This window comes from Cyrtonyx montezumae, unplaced genomic scaffold (genome assembly GCF_038088225.1).
Source record: "Cyrtonyx montezumae isolate F1298 unplaced genomic scaffold, pur_monq_1.0 scaffold_2, whole genome shotgun sequence".
In the NCBI taxonomy this organism is placed as follows: domain Eukaryota; kingdom Metazoa; phylum Chordata; class Aves; order Galliformes; family Odontophoridae; genus Cyrtonyx; species Cyrtonyx montezumae.
In genome coordinates this window covers 39,145,377-39,156,925 of record NW_027071936.1, presented here as the reverse complement: position 1 = coordinate 39,156,925, position 11,549 = coordinate 39,145,377, and the positions used below count along the sequence as shown (strand labels likewise).

The 11,549-nt window shown below is 39.1% G+C and overlaps 1 protein-coding gene across 1 annotated transcript in view; it reads right to left on the bottom strand.

The window, feature by feature from the left end:
- The window catches only part of BANK1 (B cell scaffold protein with ankyrin repeats 1), a 130,278-nt gene that overhangs the window by 20,773 nt on the left and 97,956 nt on the right, over positions 1 to 11,549 (bottom strand). Inside the window, exons 8-9 of the mRNA XM_065736951.1 lie at positions 3,040 to 3,136; positions 1,254 to 1,538 (exon numbers count right to left, since the gene is read on the bottom strand). Coding sequence (XP_065593023.1) covers positions 1,254 to 1,538; positions 3,040 to 3,136 — 382 coding nt within the window. The remainder of the gene's footprint in view (positions 1 to 1,253; positions 1,539 to 3,039; positions 3,137 to 11,549) is intronic.

The window sequence follows — 11,549 nt, the reverse complement described above, 5'->3', positions numbered from 1 at the left end:
AGACAGGCATTTATATTGAGCTCGCACTAACAAACCCTGTGTGTTAAACTTGCCCCCTTATTTGTGCACATGTATAGCAACAGTTAAGTACTGCACAGCAATCAAAATGCATCTGCAGTAGCAATTTTATTCTGTTTCTTTTAATTTTGGAATCTGCAACTTTCTGCATAAAGCCAGATTTTTCCTTCGTGGCAGAAAACGGGAGAAAAACCAACCTCAAGCAGGTTATAAAGCTAAAAAGCTATCTCTGTCTACTTACAAGGATATCGAAGTCCTTCATTACAGTAATTTGGAGTTCTATTATATTATGCCACAATTAGAAGCAGAGTTTGTAAACGCACTTATAGGTAGAGTCTGTGACAACTTTTTTTTCCTACATGATTTTTTAAGACTGCAATTTAAGCTTGAATTCTTTCGTATGCTTATTTTTTTCTCAATGAGAAGGAAAAAAACCCCACAATCACTCCTTTCGAAATAGATGCAAATAGGGGAGGGCAAGGTCAAGGCATGCTCTTGAAGTGCAGCAAAGCTGCAAATGAATATTTATTCCATCAGATGTATATTTTCTTAAAAGAAGCAAAACATTTTCAGTGATCTTAAGTTGTGTTCGCTTCTCACTTTAATTTTGTGCTTCTCATACTTGAATCAAACTTCAACTAACCACCTTAGATTTTTACTCTCGGGCTGAAATATTAAAAAAAAGAAAAAGAAAGAATCGAGGCATTTCATTAAAGGTCACAATTTCTCCCTGTCTTTTCTGTTTGTAACACAATACAGTGTTCTATTTCTAATCACAGCACTGTCTAAAATGAAATAAAGGACTGTGTTACTTCATTCTCTCATTTCTGTTTTCTATCTCTGAGATTACAAACTGCATTCAGTCAAAACAGCATTTATATTTTTAATGTAAATATTAAAAAAAATTGAGAAAAAAAATACAAGTTTAGTGTTTTATCTCAGAACTCTATCATAAATCCAGTATGTCATGTGTTATTTAGCACCTTTCTGAGATGTGCAGAGTGAGGAAAAGCTGAAGCTTGAACCCAGCAGCCCACTCCACAGTACTAGCTGACCTACGTGGTCATGAAGACCTTGATGCAGCAAATTTCACAGGCGCATTTATGTTGCAGAATTAGGGTCATACTGCCTAACTACTGCTATTAGAAGTCACTGTATGTAATCTCTACAGCAGTACTCAATCTGTGTTTGCACTCATGTTTGTATTTGTGGTTACTTTCCTCCCTAGATCGTACCTTGAGACAAATGGTGTAGCCCATCCTGTCTCAGAGTGCCAGGCAGATTTCGAGGAGGAGGTGGGGGCGGTCTCCTGAAGAAAAAGCATTCTCTGCTGTTTTCTTCATAATCACAGTCAGGTATGCTGGCATACAAATTGTCAGGACTGCTGTCAAAGGTGTAGAAATCTTCCTCTTTAGTTTTCTCTCTGCTGTCTTCAAAATCATTTTTCTCTTCCTTATCCACCTCAGCTTCTTGTTGACATGTTGATCCAATACCACATTGATCTCCTGGGCTCTGCTCAACTTGTAATGTTAAAGAATGCATTATTTCATTTAACATTTGCTATCTTGAAACATTTCCTATTTCAAGGATTCCCACAGAAGCAACACAATAGCTAATAAAACTTTTATGAACTAATGCAGTAGAAAGAATGTCACATACTGCCAGTGATCAGCTTTTAAAATATTTACCAAATCAACAGTGAAAGTTTTTATTATATCTTGCTGCTCTGCTACACAGCATCTTTGTGCACACAGCATATTAAACTTTTCTGGAGTTGCTGTCAGAATGAGATCACACGCCTTGCCTCCATAATTTACATTACTTGATTTTCAGTGCAGCACAGAGCACTACTTAGTAAAACAAAACCATAGTTCTCACAGATGTGTAACTTTTTGTCCTACAATGGATTTTGGGTGCTTATTTAAATATCTGTAAAATGAAACAAACGCTGCCCTTGGGAGACACGGCTGTACTGTGGAAATTTTTGGGGGCATCTAGGTTTTCAGGGGGCCATGGACCACAGGTATGTGAAAAGATGAACCTTCAACACTGTGCAGCATCAAGATTTGGGTAGTCAATCTAAGTGTAACAAAGTAAAATCAGCAGAATTACAGTCAATGCAGAGCCTTTTACATTCAGAGTTACCCCTCGTGGAGGTCTTCATTTCACCACTGATTAAAGTAGGAGATTAGGGCGTGTAGTTGACTGACACGGCCAGCTGTTACAAGTTACCTTCTTTTTCCAGGTGTCCACCCTGAGGTGCTCCAATATACAGAGGAAATGGAACAGAGACAGTGGAAATATGATAGAAACAGTGGATACATATCAGGGCTAAACAGATTTCTAACTCACATTTTCAGTGTCTATTACATATCTAGACATGCCAAAGCAGGAGGCTTAAACATAGCAAATAAGAAACACCATTTATATACAGAATAGGAGACAGTTGGAAAGATACAATTGCCAACAAACAGATAAGAAAAAAATCAAGATAAAGATTGGCTTCATAAATCCATGATACTGCAACAATATATCTAACTATAAGAAAATGTCATCAGTAAATGCAAACAAGCAATTCTGCACTTTTCAGTTGGAATACATATGATCGCACAGATTAGCAACAAACTCACGATCAATCTGTGTTTAGATGTATGAAGATCGAGTTGCAAAACGTCTACTACCTGTGCCTCTGCACAGGAGTTGCCCACACCTGTAGGCAGTATCTCCTCTTCCATAAAGGTTCTCTGAGAACCTGAAGAATGCAGCTGCTTTCCAGGTGTGAAGCAGAGACCAGAAATCTGCAGAATTCACCAGGAGCGCTGACTGCACTGTGACTTTGTCAGTACTACTGAACCTCTTGTTTGCCTTCATCCATCTCCTAGGACATCTGTCCTCCCCAGAAGTAGCAGTAACATGGAAATTAAAAGGATTAAAATAATTTGGCCCCTGTGTTTGTCAGTAAACCCACCCACTGCAGCACTTGATTTGCTACTGAAAAAGGTGTCTCACAGTATAACTTACTCATGGTTGGTTGAGCTTCCATGCCTACCATAAGCACATAAGTGTCCTCATATTCCACTTCCTCCTCAGGGCTGGTGAAATCATCTGTTGTTTTAATCTAGAAATCAAAACAGAGTAGGGCATTTTTTGGTGACATCATTCCTAAACAAAGCCATATAAAGTCAATGAAGAAACCACTATCCTGAGAGAAACAGCCTCATTTTCTTCTTTTGGTTCTGTCAAAAAAATGTTTCTGTCAAAAAAATGTTAACATCTTCATATGGGTAAATAGAAGACTGAAACATAATACAGTTGCAACTAATGTAGTAGTACAGGTACCTAGTACAGACAGAAGGAATGTGTGTATATGGGTACACATAAAGGACTCGAGGTACTGTCATGAAGCGATATCCAAGGAAGGATTCAAGCTACACATCTCTGCTCAGTGCTGTGCAGGGCTATCCAGACAGTTCCCAGCTCTATTCCCAACTACAGAGGACTCACTGATAATGAGAAAGATCAGTAGCAGAAAAACAGAAAGTCTGTAGGACATCACTGAATAGCTAGGGGGTGCAGAGTGCAAGAAATCTCTGGAGAGCTCATTACAAACAGCTCCTGAATCCTAACGGTTACTACCAAAAGCCACATATGCACTGAAAAGCCAGAAACAGAACTGTAAAGCACATTAGCATTTTCACCTCAATGCCCAAATGAGACAAAGCACTGTTTCTTTTTCTCTAGAAAACTATTATGTCCAGAATTTGGCTCAAGAGGGTCAGAACAATTGGTTCTCTGAAATGTTATCACTATAGTTCTTCAGGTAGAAGAGGTACAAACTTGGTCTCACCCACAGCCACTAAGAGCAGACTTGTATGGCAACCACAGACATTTGTGTTGTCTTGAAACTTACAAAACACATTTGTTAAGTGCTGATTTTCAGAAAAAAAAAAGTGGAGTCTTAAAAGATGACTGGTTTTTTTTCAAGGAACCCAGCTGACCTTGATTCCTATGAGAAAAGTATATAAATCTATCCTGCACAGGTGAAATCAAGACCTCAATAATTATTCAGGAATTCTGATGCACACAATATTAATTCTGTGGGTTTAAACAAATTAGTCCAGAAGAGTATATGGAAACAACATGCTCCATACATTACCCAGTCTGCAAGATTTATTGTAAGTAGATGAAGAGACAGTGAAGTCAAGAGGGATGACTGAAGGTACCTTTCCACATGCTGCAGACACTGATTCTCACAGTCCTGTGCCAGACTCCTAAGAAGTTGTTCCCAGTATTCTGTTACTCCTGGCAGCTACAGCCATTGGGACAGAGTGGCCTTAAATTGGGTTTATCATTAAACTAATACCATTAATACAAACAGCCTAGAGATGTTCAAGGCCAGGCTGGATGGGGTCCTGGGCAGCCTGATCTAGTAGGTGGAAATCCAGCCCAGACAGGGAGGATGGAACTAGGTGGTCTTTAAGGTCCCTTTCCAACCCAAACCATTCTATGATTCTATAATTAATATCACAGTGTGAAAGGGGAAAAAATAAATAGAGAATTTTTTTTTCTGGGGAAGCGAGAATGCCTTCTTCCCTGCTGCTGTTACACGGGCATCTCCTGAACGCCAGACCTGCAGCAGCACATCCAATGCCTCCTTTGCTTGCTTTTTAAATTTTTATTATTTGCTCCTCTGAGAATATTGCCTACATCTTCACCAAGTTATATCTGCTCCTGGCAATAAAATATTAATCTTTGTTTTCTGTGCCCAAATAGTCCCATTCTACCGGAGCTTCCCCATTAGTTAAATGGTTCCCCTATCTTTCACAGAACAGGATATCTCTAAATGCCCTGAAGTCAGGAGCTTTCCAAAATACTTACTTCAAAAGCTTTATGGCTGTATGTGCTTAAATGTAACTGTTCAACTGGGGAAAAAAAATAATCAAAAATCAGATCTTCTGCTACACTTTGTGTGTGACACAGAACATCTTTGCAGGAGAAATGAAGCAAGCAGAGCTCTAGATGTAATCTCTCCCACTATTATAGTAGAGGACTGTTTCAGACAACTTCTTTCAAGGTATTCACCTTTGCAAACATGAAATATGCATGCATATAGTAGAAAGAGGTCAAAAGGGAGACAGAGAATGGAGCCATAAAAATAAAGTGTTAATTTTGGTGACCACCTCTGGTAAATAGAGGAAATAATTGGTACTTCCTTGTTTTCTTATTCAGTGTAGGTATTTCTCAGCTGAAGGGAACGTGGTAACTCACAGAAAACCAACAGGATAGGTATGCTTAATATGTACCTTTTAAACCTGAATGTTTCAGAGGATTGACTGTCAGCTTATGGCTTCTCTGATAATGCTGAGCCTTAGAGAATTCAGGATGACATTCAGAAGTTTAGACCCTTATTACGCTTCATAACTGACATACGAAAAAAGATGACTAGATGGAAATTCTTTAACTAGACTCACACTAGTTTATGTCTAATGATAACATATAATGTATGAATTAATGAGAAGCCCGCAACACAGTGCCCAGAAATGCCGTGCAGCTGAAAATGGGGGCAGCAAAACCAAAGGCAGTGAGTGTCCTTCCTTGTTTCAGAATGCGAAGTCACATAGCTGAATCACAGTAATGCCACAGCTTAACTTGTAGACCATCATGCCACCCTGAATGATCACATTTCTTTCAGCACTGGAGCTTTACATTTGCTTTGTCATGGACTTTGAATACAACAGCCCACCAGCGTGATGTTCCTACGGTAGAATTGAGAGTGTGGTATACAACATGCATACAGATGTAAACTTTGAAGTCTTTTGAGACTGACTGAAAATGGCTCTTTGATGTACATTATGATTTCTTAAGAGCATCAAGCCACCACCAGGAGGAAGAACTTGCTTTAACAGAACCAGTATTATGGCAAAGTTGGAAAAACATTGTTGCTGTCTGTTACAGACTTGCTAATGAAGGACTTCTAAAAACGGCAAGTGTGAGTCAGCAAGTAAAACTGGCTTACTTCAAGATGCAACAGGAATATTGAAATTGAAAGTGCCCTGAGAGACTGATCATATTTTAAGTCCTAAGATTAAAAGACTAAGATTAAAAAGTAAGTATTCAGCTTTCTTTCAGCTACATATTTTAACTGTCCTGATTAAGCTTCATGCTGGAATGCCATTAGCTCAAGTTTCCAAATGGTGGTTACATCTGTCACCGTCTATATGAGCTTGGTACAGAGGTTGTGAGGGAATGCAGAGCACAGATGCAAGTAAAGTGGTGCTTTTAAAATGATCTGCTGCTATCCATGTGGGTACACGAATGCCTAGAACTTTCAGGTTGGTGCCTCCTAAAGTAGCACTCTCTATTTTCTCTAAACATCACTACTATTGAAAAACAAGGGGATGTGGGCCCACAGTTGCATTTTAGTCCTTTACTACTTACTTGAGCAAAGCTGGAAGTAAATGTGAGCTTGGAACACTTCAAAACTTCATGGAATTAGATGAAAGTACGGCCAGCCATAAATCATCTTTTTGGATTGTGGAGCTGGGAGGAATTTGAAAAAATCTTTCTATTATCTAAATTGCTGATGGAGTGCTGAACAGTAGAGGAAAAAGGACAATCCCCACCAATATGCCTTTCCATTTTGACAATGAATAGCTAAAAACTTATACAAACATTTCCTATTACTTGTGATTTCTCTTGCTAGCTGCATTTCATTTTGCACCTTGGCTTTCTCATAATGACCTTAAAGTGCCTCTGCTACACTTCTGAGTTTGCCCTGTGTTACCCCATAGAATTTCCACTTCCTTTGGACTTCACTCTCCTATTTTAATTGGTCTCTTGCTACACTTCAAATCTTTCCTACATGACGAGGCAAATTTACACTCCTTTGAAACCTACTGCTATTATTTCATGTTCTCACTGTAAGAACTTTTTATATACATACATATCCTAGACCATTCTCATGAACTGCATCTTCTGTCTGGACATCCTCAATGAGTATTTTCTGCTTGTTTTCAGAGAAAACAATCCTGTAACTATTTCCTTCCCTTTAAGTATCAAATCTTAAGAAAGCATTTAAAAACACGTTGGATAATGCCTCCTGCTGTATGCATTTCCAGCTTAGTGTTAACAAAATCCTTACTACAGCTAAATTCATACTTTTGGTAGCCCAACAAGTTAGCTGCTTGCTTATCTCTCCAGTCTGATGCTCTCTGCAGCATACTGTCTGAGACACAAAGAACCTGCTTTTCCACTCTGGTTGGCCCCAAGCATGCTCAGTTAAGTCCATCTGTACCTCTCTGTGATATGGACCTCTGAGCAAGAGTACGCACTGCTGGTATACAAGCAGCAATTTTTCCCATTTTCCTTTGGCTTCATTTCTCTAAATGAAATTGCAGATAAAGTCATGCCTTTCCAGTTTAACACATACCAATCTCTGCTGATGAGTGTCTGTGATTCTGGAAGAGGGAGGTAACACACAAGCAACCTAAGCCTCTATTTTTGAGAAAAATGAAGTCCAATGTGATCGTGAGAAGTTCTCTGCTCCAACAGAAAGGAATGGTTTTCATCTATTCTACACCTCTATAGTGCAAAGTGTAAAATCTTACCTAGCTAAATTAAAGAGAAAACTACGAATCTGTTTTCCTAATTGAGAGAGCTTTTCAATAATTTCATCACCTTTCCCACAAAATTTAATTTCGTGTCTGCTGACCCAGACTGAAAAAGACAGAAACGTATTCAAAATACCATCATGTCACTTTCTGTGTCTTATGTTGTTTTTTCTGATCTCAGGAGCACAACAATATTTTCTTAAATGATTCCATCAGCTTGTGTTTCATTACTGAATCATTTATTGGTTTTGATTCTAAGGGGTTTATTTAAAACCTCACTCAGTTTACTTTTTAATCTAACGTTAAAGCATAACCATAATATATTTCTCACCCCTATACTGCTTCCAAGTGCCTTCTACACAGCCACTTTTGTCTGCATTTTAATGTTAGCTGTTTTTTGATGGATCACATCCACGTTTCATTTAGAAAAGACTAAATTCTGCAAAAGGAAGATTAGATACCAAATAAGTTCTAGTAGAATTAGAATTTTAAGGCTAACTTTATGGAGCATTTTATTGTAGTTTCTGTTGGACAAGTACTGTTGGTGAAGAAGACCAACTTACCTTCCAGTGAGAGCACTATGCTGGGATCAGAGTGAAGAGCCCTTCCCAAAGACAGGGCTGTCCTTCTGGCCCATGTGCATAAGCTGGACAATCCTGTGCCAGCTGCTGCCAGAAGCAGCAACAATAAATGCTGCTTTCTTCTGCTACCAGGTGTTAGGCGACATAGCTGGGAGGTTATTGATCTCCATAGGAGGCAGTGCCTCTGCTCTGAAGGCTTTGTTAAACAGAGGGCTTCAGTGCATTTCCAGATGATGCAGATACAGATCATACAGGCAGAAGCTGCAGAGGTAGAAACTGTGTATCTTTAGCAGACCACAACCACTGCTACACCATTCTCTCACTGGAAGTGAAAGAAGAGTAAAAAGAACGGAAATAGGCTAACTCCTCTCAGAACCTCAAGAAAGAAGAGACTGCTTTCTTCAGTTGGATATTTCCTCCATTTCTGTCATGAATGTAACAGACTTGTTTTTAAAACTGTATTCTTGCTTTTAGGATGGAGAAGCTGGAAAGAAACACAGCAGCTGGATGTTTCCCCAGCCTTGGGTGATATACTCATAACACACCTCAGACCTGCCAGCACCATCTGCTTAGACCCCACAGCAATCAAAGTAGAATGGACCTTAACTGCATTGCCATTTGGCAGCCATCCTCACAGCTATTCCTCCTGCTGTCTCACTCCCAGTACAGTCCAGCCAAGACAATGAGCCTCTGCCACTGGGTCTGCCACAGCTTTCCAGAATGCAAAGGTGACAAGCAGATACACTCGAGCAGATCTTTTCCATTTGTGCTCTCAGCACTTTCTGAAGCATAAGCAGACAGTTTGGCAAATGCTTTTTTTCATTCAGTTCACCTGTGTCCCTGAGCTACAACCTAGTGACCAACCAGTCTGATTCTAAAAATTTTTCTGACTCTCAAGTTTGCATATTATTCACATATTCTACAATGTTAAATATTCATCAAAGTATTGGGAGTGTTTAAGTATTTATTACTTCTTTTTTCCAGGGCCCTGTATGAGTACCTGGAGAGAGCACTGAAGAAGCCAGCTTCGTAAAATTGATTGCACGCATCAGGACAGAACCAACACTGCTGTTCATTAGTTTTATTAATGTTAAACACTTATACTACTCTATTACTTTGCTTGACAACTCAAGCTTGCAAAAAAATCCAGTTGATGAGTCAATGCAGATTTCTCAGAAAAGCTCAGTGAAACTCATTCAATACAGTCACAATCAAAGACAAAAAAGAAAGAATCCACTTGGGAATTAATCTGGTTTCAAAGCCCTAGTTCTGCTGGGCAGGTGGGAAGAGAGGGGGTGGAGAGCAGTTTTGCTGCACATGTTCTGCCATGAAGCGCTGAAATAGAACATGGTTTTACAGTAGCGTGGGCTGAGAAGCCTGGGGGCTGGATCCAGCCCTTGGAACGCTTGAACTTGAGCTTCTGACCTCAGCAAGACTCATCTTACAGAAAGCCAAGAACAGGACACATTATCCTGGCAGCCCAAAAGGCAGCTTTCTCCTACTTGCTCTCTAACTGCTGGCAGTGAACCCAGCCTTCTCAAGGAGCATGGCTGAGCCATCCCTGATGTACTTGGTGCTGCTGCAGATGGGGAAGCCCTCAGCTCCCTTCTCCATTTCACTACGGATGCAGGAGCAGGTAGGCCTCAGTGCCTCTGAGCAGCGCTGCATCCTCTCATACACATGTCAGGCTGTGCTCAGGACAACACACAAAATGTAGTGGCAAAGACACCTCTTAAATATGACCCTTATCCTCAGCAGTACAGACAATTTTCTTTCAAAGGCGTTTTCCAGATGCTTAAGACTGCAGCACCATTTTCCCTAAGCATGGATTTCTCTTGTTAAGTCATACATATGTGTAATTTATCTGTATGGATTTCAGTTTCCTGCTTTACTCAGTTCACATCAGGAGTACCTCAATCCTATGGACCACCATATTTAAGTGCTGACAAAATCAGTCTTAAAAAATAAAACCAAAACAAACCTATACTAAATTAAGTAGAAAAGAAAGTATGACAACAGAATGACAGTAGAAATAGTATTGTGACATTCACAGCAATTAGTAAAATTCCTTCTGCATATAGTTAGCCAGAAGTCCCAACAGCTACCATATCTTCTCCAACACTGAAAGAAAATAAAGTGTTAGAATCTCACGTCAATGTGCTTGAAGCATATTAAGGCACACCACTGTCAAAGATGCATGACTATACAGAATAAAAGAAATGAGACATGACACACTCTATTGCCAAAATGTAATGATTTTGGGATCAGTTTGAAGTAAAAATATGACTCAGATGATCTGCAGCCTATTAAGAAAATAAACAAAACATCAATGAATACTCAACTTTGGGTTCAGCTATTTTAACATGAGCAAAAGAACTGCAACATTTGAAATAATCTATTGTGATTTTATGTAATGGCCTTTTGGGCTCTTGTACTGAACCATTTCATTTCATAACTTTACCACAAGCAGATTTACTGCATTATGTATCAGCCAGCTAACACTCCTGAGTTGATCCTTATTCTTATCCTTATTTCATCTAACTTCACACTTACTTCGTATGCCTGCCCATCAATCTTTCTGAAACTTCTGAAACTGAATTTCTGGAAAAAAAAAAAAAAAAAAGCCCTCCTTTGTACCATTTCATCACCACGGAGAAACAACCAATAGACAACAACAATAAAACAAGCAATGTAAAAGCTCGCCGTATCTATAACTGCATATCTCCTTCTGTTTTAAATGTTTGTTTATTTTTACAGAACCTTCAAAAGCACAGATTTGAAAGGAAAACATTACTGCAGAGGGCAGTAAAAAAAAAGGCTATTTTAATCACTAAATGTCATTTACTGCTTTATATTAAAAAAAAAAAAAAAAAAAGCTTTTTTCAACCAAATCACCGTACTCTTCACTGGAAGAACATGCACCCACTTTCTCTTTTCCAAGCATTTATGTTGTTCTCTAATCTAAGGACTGAATACCAAGGGATTTTTCTTCTGAGCATTCAGAAATGAAATTCCTCCTCAGACTCATTTTAGCTCATTTCTCCTTTAACAACAATCCTTGTTCCTTCACTTTTCACACACCCACACAGCTCTCTCTCTGAAAGACTTTCAAATCTCATAGAGCACTGATTCCACTGAACAAAATATCCACTGCCATTTGACAGGCTGTGTAATCACTGCAAGCTCCACAAAAGCACTCCCATCTCACCAATAGGTTAATTTTTCAATCTAGCAGGATAATTTTTTTTTCTTGCTTTTCTTAATTATTTTTCTGGGCAAAATCATAACCATTCTCCAGAGAACTTCTCTTTCACTTGATGACAATCATTCCATTTGAACT